Source organism: Nestor notabilis, unplaced genomic scaffold (assembly GCF_000696875.1).
Source record: "Nestor notabilis isolate BGI_N333 unplaced genomic scaffold, ASM69687v1 scaffold12193, whole genome shotgun sequence".
Lineage (NCBI taxonomy): Eukaryota > Metazoa > Chordata > Aves > Psittaciformes > Psittacidae > Nestor > Nestor notabilis.
This window is the reverse complement of record NW_009921536.1, coordinates 69,136-83,949: the sequence shown is the minus strand read 5'-3', so window position 1 is coordinate 83,949 and position 14,814 is coordinate 69,136. Positions and strand designations below refer to the sequence as shown.

At 46.3% G+C, this 14,814-nt stretch overlaps 1 protein-coding gene across 1 annotated transcript in view; it reads right to left on the bottom strand.

The window, feature by feature from the left end:
* The window catches only part of ST3GAL3 (ST3 beta-galactoside alpha-2,3-sialyltransferase 3), an 84,476-nt gene that overhangs the window by 7,854 nt on the left and 61,808 nt on the right, over positions 1 to 14,814 (bottom strand). Inside the window, exon 7 of the mRNA XM_010011208.1 lies at positions 7,305 to 7,451. Coding sequence (XP_010009510.1) covers positions 7,305 to 7,451 — 147 coding nt within the window. The remainder of the gene's footprint in view (positions 1 to 7,304; positions 7,452 to 14,814) is intronic.

The window sequence follows — 14,814 nt, the reverse complement described above, 5'->3', positions numbered from 1 at the left end:
ATATCTAACCTGAACTTCCCTGTTTAAGTTTGAACCCGTTACCCCTTGTCCTATCACTACAGTCCCTAATGAAGAGTCCCTCCACAGTACCCTTGTAGGCCCCCTTCAGATACTGGAAGGCTACTCTGAGGTCTCCATGCAGCCTTCTATTCTCCAGGCCAAACAGCCCCAACTTTCTTAGCCTATCTTCACACAGGAGGTGGTCCAGCCCCCTTATCATTCCCACTTTTCGTCCTCCCACTCTTGTTTGGCCTCCCACCATTTTTCAGCCCCTAATTTCTTCTTGGATTTTTGCCAGTTTTCACTTTATCTCTGTCCTTTCCAACCATCAGGATGAAGTCTCCTAATTCTCTCCCCTACTCCCATGTTAACTTCTAACACCACTCTGAAGCAGTTAATTATGAAGTTGTGTCTACAGCTTTTTTCTGCAGTTCTCCCCTTGCTGCAAACACAAATTGCAGATAATTTTTGCACTTTTCACAAAAAAGATTTTAAGCCTACAGTGAGTCCATGAGCTCTTCAATGCACCTGCTTTTGGTAGTCCACTCTCCCAAGCTAGGTCTAAAGTCAGAGAGATCAATCAGAGTCTACACACACATCTCAGTTCCACTCAGTTCAGCAGTTTCAGTGCTGCTGAGTGCCACCCTGGAGCCTAGATACAGTTCCACTTACCAATCTCCCTCCCTTTGGAAGCAATATCAGCTATAACATCCCTTCTCTTGCCCTTCCATTTAATTAAACCATGAAGCCACTTGATCAAAGCCTACTTCCTAAAATGTCCCTCTGCAAGGTCTTCATGCCCACTAAAAACAGCTTTGAAAGGCCATCACCTCTTTTTGTGCCCTCATGGTTGGTGAGAAGAGCTACTGCATCTGGGAATACCCAGGCTCTCCTCTTGACAATAACACTGGCTCCTACTGTACATCTGTGACAGTGTGATTTCTGGTGATACATACCACCCCTACAGAGGTGTGTGTTCAATGCTGGGGTCAGCAGCTGGGCTTTAGCACACCCCTGTAGATCTTTTACTGTCTTTTCCTACAGAGATCTTGTCCAAGCCCTAATTCTGTTTTTGCCCACCCTACAGTCTTACCTTCCTTGCTGTTATTAGTACATAGGGATACTCCACAACTGTTACTGTACTTCTGTCCTACTGAACAAGGCCGTACCTGTGCTCCGGTCATGACTGCTATTCCATCAATCTTTCCCAGATTTCTATTACATAGAAACACAGTCCTTATTGCACAGGAACAGCATGTGAAGCCTTCGTTCAGCCAAAACGCTGTCAAACAGGTGGCTTTTAAACAAAGACAAAAATGTATAAACCTCATCAGTCATCACTGCCGGCTCCAAGAAAAAGCACTGCCCTTTCAGAGGTCCCCCTGCCCCAGCCCCTAACCTCCCCCTCCAAAGCTGACCTCCATTTCAGTCTGCACCATTCCTTGTACTCCAACCGCAATTCATCAGCCAGGCTCGAATAGCTGTGTTTTCAGTCTATAAATCACCAGGCTAGACATCTGCCTGGCTTTCAAAGGAGTTTTGTTCTTCTTGTTGGCTACCGCAAACTTTAAGGTACTTGGAGGTCTGAAGCAGCCCAACCACCCCCTCCCAAGCAACTTGTGTTGATTTAGAATGCAAAGGACGGCTTCACAGAGAGAGCCCAGATGATGATAAAGCACTATTGTTTGTGCCTTTATGGGCTGAGACTCCAAACTTGATGTTCACGGATTATTCTGAGAGGTAGCTGCTGGCGGGGAGAGACAGAGACAAAGCTGTGTGTCACTGCGTCCTGCAGGCCACCTCCCCTGGCCCTTGTGACAGCCCTTACACAGGCTGAATGAGAAGCGTTACAAGATGGTGTCCTCCAGCATCCCACAAAGACTTGCTGGGGAAGTGAAGCCAATGATCAGAAAGAAGCCATCAAAGGCAGTTGCGCCACCTCCCCCTCAGGTCAGGCAGTGAGGCACTGAAGTGAGGGGCACAGCTGTATCAAAGGAGCTGACACCTCCAACAGCATCGGCATTGGCGCTTGATCTGCTTCTACAGTGAAAAGGAGACCAGTCAGCAGCTCCACCATGCGACATGAATGCCGCAGATGGGCTCTGGATGGATAAGGGTGGCTTTTAACCACGCATTCCCCGTTATTACCAACCACAAGCGCATGCTGCAGTCTGCAGCCAGCTTCTGAGAAGACAGCTCAGGGGTTCCCTATGTGGTGTCCAAGGTGACTCCTTGCTCACAATCTTGTTCTGGCAAGAAATGACCAGGAGACTGAAGCTCGCCCACATATCACGAGGCCAGGGCAGAGCACGTGGAAGAGGGATGCTGAGAGCTGGTCTGGTGTTTCATTCCCATGATTTAACAAAGCCTCCCGCTCTCTCAGTTTCATCAGCTCCTTACGGATATGCTTTTACTACTCTAAACAGCCACTTTTCCATCCTGAAATAATTTCTGCCTGAGACACCACCCTGTTTTGACATTATCAGTGAAGGTTTATTGTAATCCTTATAGGCAAGTTCATTCATTTTTTCTTATCTGGAAAAGCCTTCACTCTATTTTGAAATTACTCTTACTCCTCACCTGCATTTCCATGTTTCCTTTGCTACTTCTAGATTAATACAAGACAGTGACCTGTAATAAACCTATACTTCTATGGAGTGCTTGGGCAGGAAGCATTACAGGACCTGAGCAAGAAATAAAAATACAGTAAACTATATTAAAATTCTGCTTCAATGGACTCATTGCCATGAAAACAGAAACAAGTGAGCAGACACTTTGGCAAGGACTCAGTCATTTTCTGTACAGCATTCATGGAAGCAGCCAAGGGTTGAAAGCTGCTGCAAAGTTACTTGGAATGGAGAAAATAGTAACTGAAGGGAGATGAGACACTTGACATTCTGCATTCTGAAAAATCACCTGTGAGAGTGTACAGGACAGCACTGGGTCTATCGGGCAGCAGCCTCCAGTAACAGACTAGAGAACAGCAAGCTGTCTTCATATCATCCAGAAAACCTCTGCTGAAGTGCAGGCCAGGGAATCTGCACTCCTGGCCATGATGGGGATGACATGAGAGATGAGGGAAGAAGGTGCTGGGCAGCAGAGCTGGGATCCAGGGGCAGTTCTGCACTGCAAGCATTCTTCTTCCAGATCACAATCTGAAGCTGAAAGCACCAAACCAGTGTGCTTCCAGCTCTCCAGAGCACACCTAGGAACAAAAAAGTGTCTTCGCCACCAGGTCTGCTTGGATGTACCCTGGCTGGAGTACACCAATATACCCAGGACAGGGGGTAAGGAAGCCACCCAGGAGTAAACTGGAGAAACTTACTGTCATGAGCATTCACAAGCACAGAACAATCCATAGGAGATTTGCAGCCATATCACTGACCAGAGTCCAAAGACCACGTATTTCCCCTTGACTGGTAACACTGATGAAGCTCCAGAGCATCTGCCTCTTGCAGAGCCTTTACCTCTGCCCAGCCCTTGAGAGTTGGAAATGCTGGAAGAGGCAGTGGAGGCATCTGCCTTCTGTGGTAGCAAAAGCAGCACAATCTTGGACCTTGAGGGCTTTTACCCCTGCAGGGAAAGCAAAGACTAAGCAAAACTATACACTGGGGCTGCCTGTTTCTCCTCGTGGAAATTCAGCCACAAGTCCCACAGAGCAACAGGAAAAATCACACTGATTTCCACAGAGATTTTATCACCTCAGTCTTGGCATGGGAGAGGCATCTCCACCCAGCTGTGAGCAAGTGAGCACATTTTGCTGGCTTTTTTTTATGTAATCAGAAGAAATGCCTCAGAGATGAGTCACAGAGTTTCAGGGGTGTCCAGAGAGATGTCAAGCAGGACTCAAGTGTAAATCAGTGACACACCTTGCTCACGTTGCTAGGCATGCTCACTAGCAGGCCTATTCCCACTGTAGACAACAGGTAAGGCAAGAGGCTCAATGGATGTTCCCAGGGAGGCTGCCACAAGCCAGACACATACATGTGGCACCTCCAGACCCAGGATGCTGTTGTAGTTTACATTTCCTCTGTAAAGACAGAGGTGGTTTCAGGGTGGGGCTTCCCTGCAGCTGCTCTCCAGGCTTGAACACCGAAGATTATTGGTCCTTCAGGCTGGGAATGACCTGGCAGTCAGGGGAAAGATCTGAACTTCAGAAACAGAGGTTCTGCCCCACCAAAGCCTGGTCAAACGGCGGGGGTTCCTGCCTGGAATGTTCATTATGGTGAACTGCTGCATCCCATGGCAGTTGTTTCAGTGCTGTGATGTTGCTATGTCAAGCAAACCTGTTCCACTCCCCTGCCCAGGAATGAGTACTTGAGCCTCTATGGGTCTGCAGGCCAGACAGAGGATAAAGATGATACTTGCATAATTTCAAAGCATAGCCTACTTTAGGAGCTCCTTTAGAGGCTGAAACGTAGAGCACCAGGAAGGAGGACACAATCCCGGAGGTCCAAAGTAACACTGAGGAAAATGCTGTGGATGCTCTTGGGCCTTTGGGAATCAGAGCAGTTGGAACAGACAAAAACCTTGGTGGAACTTGCTTCTGGGTTAGTCTTCTTTCAGTAACGCCAAGGGCAAGGTTTGGCACAAGGTATCAATGCAGGCCAGTCTTCTAATTTGCAAACCACATGCAGGTGTCTTTTCAAGAAGGGCGTGCAAGATGCTTCCAGTCTAGAGTGGGGCAAATCTCCATTTGTGTGTTCTTTGCGGGCAACTGCATAAGACACAACCCAACTATTATGCCCTTCACCTTTCAAATTCACCCTCAGGTGACTAACAATTATCAGCTATCATTAATATTAAATGGGAAAGAAAGAAATGCAATCCTCTCTCTGCTCTTCACATTCCACAATATCACAAACAATTTGTCATATTGGGAGGGGCAGAGGCAGGAGGAGCTTTAATTATTGATACGTGGGAACAGATGGCTTTTCTTGTACCCGGACAGCGAAATGTAAGAGGAGCCTGTGGGTGAGGATGTGAGGATTAGATGGGCAGACACATATCAGATAACCAGCCTTCAAGTGGAAGAGGAACCTTCCTCCTAGAACCAGCTCTGCTGGCCTGCAGAGCTCTCATCAACAGCCGCGGCTGCAGAAACAGATCCACTGACATCTGAATTAGTTAGGCTTCACCAGAACCTTTCAACACTCCCTCACCTCTGTACAGAACACCCTGGACATGATGACTGACAGCTTCCATACAACAGAGGCCTGACAATCCAGGCACCAACTGGTCTCTCTACTGGTTGCATTTCATGTGTTCATGCTCATCTACTGCCCTGTGCCATGCAAGGTTTATTCCTGAAACCACATACGGTGTCCAAGAGTGACTCCCTTCTTTATTCTGCTGTTTTGTGCATCCCACTCAATGTGCTGGTCTCCGTAATCAAAGATCCAAGTGATGTGGACTGGTGACTTCAACCAGAGACTCTGTCATCCAACTCTTTTTGCCAGCTTTTCCCACTGATTCATGTAAGGATCAGGAGCAATGAGACTTCATTCTTGTCAGCTGCTGCTTAGGTGTCCTTGAGTTCAGAGGCACCTACCAGGTTGCAAAACAGGCTTGGCATAGGGCACCTGCTGTCCCCATGTCCAAGAGCAGATATCCTTATGAGACAGGAGGAACAACTGGGCAAGTGATTCTCCACCAAAGGCAGCTGATTCACCAGAATTAGATACTGTGGTTTCCACACAGACAAAAGCTTTTCCTGTAACTTTCATCAATAGTTTCTGTACCCACTGCTGGAGCCAGGCATCTGCATTCATTTTCACTCAGGTGTAGTGGTGTCTTTGCTGCAACCAGCTCTACTCAGACCTAGTCCTGGGTAGCCCAGCATTCTGTCCGAGACAGTGGTTATAAGCAGGCACCCAGGGAAGAGTCAGAGCTGGGCAAACAAAGGGTGGTGCCTCCTCCACTACTGCAAGAATGATATTCCTCAGCTCTTTTCCATTCAGGGATTTCACAAGCCAGACACCACCTCTGTATGTAGTGTCTCAATTCACTTTTCCTCTCTGGACATACCTCTTAAAGCCTGTAAATGGGCACTCACTTTCCCAGCCTGGACTGATTAAATCCATGGTTATTCCATTGAGCAAGGCAGACATACTGGCTACCTCCACAGGCCCAGAAGGTAACTCAGGACCACAATGTCTGGTCCCTTGATATAACTGGGATCTCCTCACAGTCTTTTCCCAAATTCAGTTTGTTCTCTTGGCTTCTGCTAAGAGGTTGTTCCAAAGCCTCATTACTCTGATCATTAGACATGCTCTTATGTCTCAAGGTGACTAATCACTGATTTCTAATTCCTCTCAGTTTGCCTAGGGTCATGGAGCCTACAGCCTGAGAGTCCTAAGACACGTACAATCTTGTGATTTGGAAAAACACAACTTCCCAGCTTCCCTCCCGGCTTGGATCAACGGCGAAGTGCTTGAGGTGAGCAAATGCCAACTGCAAGGAGACAGCTACTGACCATGAACAATATGACTTTTCACAACATGGAGTAAGAGGGGGAGAGTTTCCATACCCAGGAGCCAGTGAAGAGGGAGAAGCAATCTTAGAAAGACCTGGGCAACATCTGTGCTGGGAAAGAATGAGCTCTATCAATAAAGCATCAAACTTTCCCACCACAGAAGCTTTGACCAGTGTCCAAGTTTGGTCTAGTTTGGTACAGGAAATGAACAGGCCTGAAAGAGCATCTTTATATTGCTGCATTATACCAACGTTCCTCTAGAAATGCTGTTCATCTTACTGTGAAAGTACCAGAAAATCTTTCTAATGTTGAGCTGGCATTAAAGAGCAGCCTCCTCAGAGCAGTGATGTGTCTACACTAGCTAACTGCTGCCAAATAGTCAGCTGAGAGCTAACACGCACGAGCTAATCTCACCTCCTCCACATTTTACAGGGACTGAGGAGATCATCTAGTGAAAGATGCCTATGGATTAGAGAGCAATACAAAGGATCAAAAAGCAGGAGGAGGCCACATCCTTTTAACCCCAGAGCAGAACTGCTCCCTTTCACCCTAACTCAAGTTAACATTTATGTGAAACTTTTCCCTGCTGCTTGAAGAAGGAATCACATTATATACACATTCCAGAGAACTTTTCCCAGCAGAAACAACCATTTTTAACACACACTGCGCTTGGGAGAATCTCTAGAATTTTACTGGCAAATGCATGGGTGGAGCTGTGTTTTGACCCATACAGGAAAGCTGTAAGCTGACATCACCATCCAAGTCAGGCTCTGGAGCTGGGGTAGTCAGAGGGCTTGGGAGGAAGATGTGCTCGGCGGGAGCTCCCTACCTCTTTGATGGCAGACATCTTGATGTTCTCATAGTAGTGCAGCGGTGCATTGGGTGAACTCATGTCATAGCCAAACCCAGCTACCGCCACCTCATCACAGTTGTGGAGCGCCATGGTTATTGCTACGCTTCCCAAGGTGGGGATGTTCTGAGAGGAGAGAAAGCAGGAATGGAAGTCATTAGCAGTTTGCCATTTCTAGAATCAAAGATTTCCTCTTACTGCCTCTGCTCACAGGAGCATTGCTGCTACTAAGCAGAAAATCAGGAACAGGGTATTTGGCTATATCTGTACATCAACTGCCCAATGCCAGCTTGCAGGTCAATAGCCTCCCACAGTGTGTAAAGAAAACCATGTTAACCAGCTTATTGCAAAGCATCTAGTACAACAGCAGCAGCTCTTGCTTGACGCTCTATGACCCGACTCTCCAGGGGAGTATTGCAGGGCAGAGGGATTAATGTAAATGGTCAGACTCGCCTTCCACAACTTTGCTATTCTGAGAATGGGGCAGCAGATGAACTGGAGGATGGATCCCAATGAATACGTTAGTTTTCTGAAATCAAAACAGATGTAGATACTGGATTACAATCCTATGCACGTCACTGGCTTCCAGCTAGGCCAGGGAGGAATACTTATCCCAAATGGACCACCACACAGGAGCAGAAGTGAGGAACACTACAAACTCTCATTTCACTGATAGCAAAAGCAGTTTAAGGAGACTGTTATACAGCTCTGAGAGATGGAGAGGAGTCAGCAATGTGCACTGAGACCCCTTCCTTTGCTCAGGGGCACCCCACAGGCAAAGGGCACTCTGGCCTGTGCCATACCCTTCCTAGCCACAGCATATTGGGAAGATGAGGAGTGGTGGGTAACCAGTTGGAGATGGGTGCTAGCACACTAAGCAGGGACATGCCAAATGTCCTCCCTGTCTGCTAAGCTGCCATTTGCATCAAAATCCAGTCTCAGGCCTCTCCATTTCACCTGGCTTCTGCTAAGGCCCTGTAACAGTGGTGCTGTATGCCTGCAACTCCTTTTGTGCATTTAGATGAGTATGACCACTGCGACAGACATGTGTTTCCAGTGTAAAAACCCAGCTCACAGACTTTTCTAGCTTCCCTTTAGCCAGATGAATCCAGAGGTAGCTTTACCCCAGGGGCTAGGGAGAGGCTGAGAAATCCACCCACATATCTTATCTTCATTTGTAGAGCATCCAACACTGGTTGTTATCGAAAGCATCATGAGTACAGAGGACATGCTCAGACACTCACTAAGGGTGACAGCCTCTTAGCTGAGATGTAGAAACCAACTGCACGCTTACATTTTGCATTTAAAATGGTTCACCCTGAACCAGTGAGCAATGCTATTGCATTTCACCTTGTGTTCCCAGTCTGTTAGAACATCATGTTTTGAGTTTCTGCCTCTCATTCAAAGGAACCGGCTTTTGGCAGCACACTACCTTGCTCACTTATCATTGCCTGACTGTCCCAAAAGCAACATTTTCCAAGTGAAGAATGCCACCCATACCCTAGCTGAGATGGGAGCAGAACCCATGTGCTATGGAGAACTCCGTAACAGTGCACTGGAATCACACTAATTTGAAAACAAACGTGCCACAACTACTTATGGCTAGATCAGTGAGACACAGAACTCAAACATTTCAGCTGTAACAGTGCACATCCGAAATGAGAAGGTCTTAACTACATCCTCATGTGCCAGCTCTTGATGTTAAGAAAAACAGCAGATTCATTTTGTTCCTGCTGCCTAATTTGATACTCAACACAAACAATATAGGTTTTATTCTGGTCACTAGTTAAATTCACTGGTAGCCATAGAATATTGAGGGTTAAAAAAAAAAAGGAAAATGTTTATTAGGCAAGGATAAGAAAATTTACCCAAATTTCAAAATATGCCATAACATCCTGTCTTCCAGGCATGGCAGTTCAAGTTCAGATATTCTCAGCTCTATGTTTTACATAGGAGATGACATTCACATGTCACTGGAATTGCATCAGCTGGTAAGGGGAGATGCCACAAAACCCTTTCCCTCAGCTGAGCTGTAGTTACAGTGTCCAAAACATAGTAAGTAAATGGTTATATGCTTGAGAATGTGTTGTGTTGGTGGTGGGAATACAATGGTGTTAACGCCACCCACACTTGCACTGGGCCCATTCCCACGGTACAGCTCAAGGGAGACATAGGGTCTTTGCCTGGAGGGAATTTCACTGGCCAAGCCAACATTTAAAAGCTGACTTTCTAATGTGAGTCTTACAAACCACAGAGAATTAATCACACCACCCAACCTTACGGGAGGACTGCCAAACCACTATAACTTTCTTTCAAGCCTATCCTTATTTCTGTTTGGAGAATAACAGATTACAGAAATCACAAGTGAACTTTCCTTTGGTCACCAAATATCTGCCTGAATTTATTCTAGGCATAATACCTCCAATGGCTTTAATGGAAAATTAGGAGACAATTTTCTTGCCTGCTTCTGTTTTTCAGTAGTTCCTGACATGCCAGTATCTCAATACTGCCTGCTCCTCTCTCAAAAATGATTACAATACCAAAGACTACTAAAGACTTCCTAACTTTTTGGATTGTAGAGAAGTATCAGCTTTGGCCCCTACAACTATCAGAAATTTGTATGGTGTCCTTCGCAAAATAATTCTGTGTTGTCCTAAAATCCAGAAACTCATGATCTGATGACAGGTTTTAATTAAACTATGCTTTAGTTTAATTAAAATTGGTGATGTTGGCACCCTCCAATACTATGGTAGCTACAGCCTAGTGTGTGTGTCCCCATTGAAGACAGAGATCTGCAGCCATTCACACCTTCTTTGCTGAGATGAAGCCTCACATCCTACTGCTGCAGTCAGGACCCTGTGGGCTAGAGAGGACCACCTTGAAAATACTGTAAAAATTATTATCCCTGCTATTCATTGAGGGCAGGAACTGTTTAGAGCAGCTTGGGGCTGCCTGCAGAGCCCACCCTTAGTAAATGGTGTGGATAACAGCATCTGCTAAGAGAACACGTGTACAAACTGTGTGTGCACCCACGTGCGCCTGGATTAAATACACGTAACTGGGTATTGCCTGCTGTTAAAGAAGCAGCAACCATCAGACAGATTAAACAGTAACTGAAGGGGAATCAGACAGACTTGAAAAAAAGAAGGAGCCAACTTGGAAGAAGAGCCAGCCTGAATAAAAGTATAAAAGAAACACGTCTGCTGGTTAATTAAATGTCATTACTGTAAGTCAATACAGTGCTTTGGTCCTGACTTGGCTTAAACAATAGAAACTGAGCCCTTTTCTCCTGTGACAGCCTGCTGAGCTTCTGCTATTCCTTCCCTTTGCTGAAAATGAAGCACCACCATTTCCAGTTTGCAGCATGGGAAAGAAAAGGCCCTGTAGGATCTAGGGATGTGTCTCTGGTTGTGCTTCACAGCAGCCTGCTCCGCAGCACTCTCCAGGTCCAGGGGAAAGGGCTCTCCTCTCCTCTACAAAGCGGTAAGTAAGAGGGGAGGTGTGTCAGAGAGAGGAAATGGTTATAATTATTCTCTGGCTGCTTCTACACAGCTACCAAGCTCTTCTCATTGTACACAGGCATATAAATTCATTTGCTGCTAAGCTCTAATTTGGACCTAATGAAGCATGTACAACCTTCAGGGCAAGGTGGGCGACAGGTCACTCCAAAAGAAGCTAGGCATCACGGACATGGCTGTGCCAAACCTGGATTGCTATGCCCTGCACAATACGTCAGTGCTATCTCACCACACACACCCTTGTGCCGTGCCCCGAAGACATACCAAAGCAACCACCACACCTCTTGCATTATGAAAAGAAAACTCAAACAACTGAGCAGCCCTCTTGTTATTCTAGGCCTTTGAACCAAAATCCCAGCATCCTACCTCAGGAATCTGGGGTTGGACCAGCTCAAAGCCTGTCTTCCTGCTTATGGCTCTCTACATGCTTGGATATTCCTGTACCACCAAGTAATGCTGCTTTCAACCACATGGTAGAAGAATGGCAGCCCAGGAGTGGCCAGGCCACACAGTGGGTCTTCCTGGAGTGGCCCAGCAGGAAAACTGCTCCAGATGTGGCCATGATGAGTTTCTGACCTTAACTGGTGCCCACCAACCAGGGACAGTTGGGAACAGCAAGACCCCAGAAAGCACTGGCAGTCCTCTCCTCCTGACAGTTCCCTGCCACAAGCCTTGAACTTGGCCTTGCAAGCTCTGTACTTCTTGCTGTGTCTCACAGGTTTCTGTCCCACCTAGGGGCTAGGTTCAGCATCCCCTCTCCAGCACTGATAAACAGCCTCAAGGGCAACATCCCTGGATAACGTGGCCTGAACTGACAGTCTGCATTTCGCAGCCTTGCCTGCTTGTCTAGGACCAAACATCTGGAAAATGTAATATCTAATATAATGCTCTCCAGGGATCAGGCCTTTGCCTGGTCCCATTTGAGAGAACACAGAAGACTGACAGATGGGCCAGAGATGACACCAAAAGGCCATCTGACAAACAGAAGCAGCAAACACAGCAGTGGTGAGCAACACATCACTGCAGCAGTGCTGGGCAAAGGCTGCCTGTGCATCTGGAGTGTGCCTCCTCCCAAAGGCCCGCTGGCACATGTCCTCCATGGGTGAGGTGAGCACATACATGGTGGATCCTGGGTGGGAAAAGCGTAAAAACAAGAGAGGTAAAGTTCTCTGGCCTTGAGCTGCAAGCTTTGTGTTGGTGCAAACGCAGTCAGTCCGCACCACCGGGTCAGGGGACCAGAAATGTGTTTAGCAGTACAGACACACATGGGACAGGTTCTCTTAACTGCTCCTACACTGTTCTCTGCTACAAGGGGAAAGATAAAAGGCTTCCCCTCAAGCCATTGCTGTTTTATCTTCCATTGGTCTTCTTGAAAAGGCTTTAAAGACTGACTTCTATTCAGAGAAGAAAAGAAGCCAGTCAGCAGAAATGAACACCAGCCCTCCTCTGGACTTAATGGAAGCTGAACATCACCTTGAAGACTTACACTAGAGATCCAGTGTTGGCAACTGAACCAAGGCTCCATAACTGCTCTTTGCTTGGTGCATGTGAAAAGCTCTTGCTGCTTTTCATTCCATGCCCGGGTCATTCCTGTGTCACTGCCTGCTGGACTGGAAGGAAATGACTGCTGTAAATCTGTTTTTAGAAATATTTGACTCCCTTAATATGTTAAATGAATTCCAGTTATTTATGGGATTTTACTTAGCTCAGGGTGAGACATATTGGATTGTTAGACTATCTCAACTGTTACCTTTTTCAACAAAAGGGCATTCCTAAAGAATAAGCTCCCTATTAACAATAATGCACTTGGTTTGACTGCTATATTAACTTATTTGAGGGAAAACTGGAAAAAAAATGCTTATCTGAGAAAAATTGCTGCCTTAGTTTTATCAGTTACAGACCTGATCACCTAATGGCAATAAAGTTTCCAAAACAAAAGAAATACAGAACAAAACTATCAGTCATCACATGGTATATACAACAGTCACGGTATTTTGTTTTTGTTCATTTATGTTTGCATACGAACAACCCAAACCTACTCTTTGCTTCCTTTGGCTTTCAAATTTGGAAATACGGCATAAAAAGCAATTTAGCGTCACTTATTGTAGGCAGACAAATGCCTGGCATTCTGCAGAGTGGTCCCTGCCACAGGAGGTTACAACATACAGTGCTGCTCCCACAGTTATCTCCATCCATGCACAGAATTAGCTGCAATACTGGACTTTAAAAGACAAAGCAGAGCATCTCCAACACTTTTCCTTCACCTCCTGTAGTTATCCCACACAAAATATCTTTGACCATATACAATCTGATGCGCAAGCTCTGATTCACCATTTGCTGTATGTAGAGGAGATTCCTGTGCAATGCAGGCAGCATTTCTTAGGGACCTAACAACTTAACAGAGGGGAGGCAAGGGCATGACTTTACTACATGCTAGCTGCTCTGTGGTAACCACATATATGCTTCATCCCATGCTAAATGGGAGTTCATGGCCTACTCTTTCATCGAAGAGTAAACTCCATTCAGTGACTTTGCATCTATCACATGCAGAAGCACGTGGTTGGGCATTTACCAAGAAGCAGCTGGTGTACATTTAACTGCTACCCCAATAATGGCTTGTCTGATTGTCCATTCCCCAGCAGCTCATGGACTGATCACACTGCAGTGGTAAAGGATTGGACAATCCAGCCCATGAGGTGGATGGACTGTTTTGCAAACCCAAAGCTTAACAATGACACTAGTCTCTATATTTAACTGGCTGCAGCTGCAGTGGCCCTTTACACGTCCCTCTGCCTGTCTTAGAAGATGTTGTCAGAGTGCAAAAAAAAGGAGAAGTATGCAACTGGAAAGGATGGAGTGGCACACTGCTCCATTCCTGCCATCCCCCTCCTCTCTTCTTCTCCATAAAGACTCAACAGGTCCCAAGACACAGCTTTCACACAGTGACAGTCCAGCAGGAACAACCCAGGAGACAAAGCTTGCTGACACCAGGGCAACCCAATACTAACGAGAGAAAGGGTCATTAAGACCAGCCAGTGGAGCTGAAAAACTCCCTCAGGAGCAAAGGGTCACCAGTAGCATCTCCAGAAAGGCTGTCTGCCCACATGTAACAGCAAAGAGAAGGACATGCTAACACTCCAGCATCAGAGGTTAATCCCAGAGTGTATGAGGGCTGTCAGTGCTCTGCAGAGGTGCTAATCCATGGCTGGGTGCGTGATGCAGCCTGATAACAGCTCTTGCATATGGCTCCTCCTTCATCAAGTTGGTGCTGAGGCTGGGTGAGGTCCAGAGAAGAACGCTTTACTCTTTAGTAAAGGTCTATAGATTCAGCTATTTCCAACACACCAAAAAATCAAAGGCTTGCAGCTTTTGGCAGCAGAGCTTAATCTCATAAGAAGTTAAATCACAAGCAATTCCATGGATGCGCAGCAGAAAGACAGAAACAAACATCACAGTCTGCACTGGAGCCCTCAGTCCTGATAATGTGTGATCTGAAATGTTCTCCTGGTCACCGCACACTATGCTCAGGGCTCCCAGAGAAGCCAGAAACACACTGCTCCAATGGCTCTGTTTGCTACACAGCAAAAAGCACCATGGCAATAACCACCGCTGGTGTTGTACATGCAACAGTAATGATTCCCTGGAACTGATGTTCATGCTTGTCCCCCAGTCAGCTGTCTGCAGGTAAAGTAGGTTATCGCATGCCTGAATTACAAGCTGCAGTACCAGTGATGTCTGGTTTAAAGCCCAAAAGACCCTTATAAAGAGAACTTCCACCGTAACATAGATCACATACATACACCTTTGGCTAGTGATACAGCCAAGCCTGCAACCACACCTTAACAGCATTCTTTAATCAAAGAGAGGATCTTTACTAGCTTGCTTCTTTCATCATAAACCATCTTCAGGCATTAACATTCAATTTTCCCCAGATGTTGCTACGGTCCTAAACTAAAGTTTTTCTTTATCAT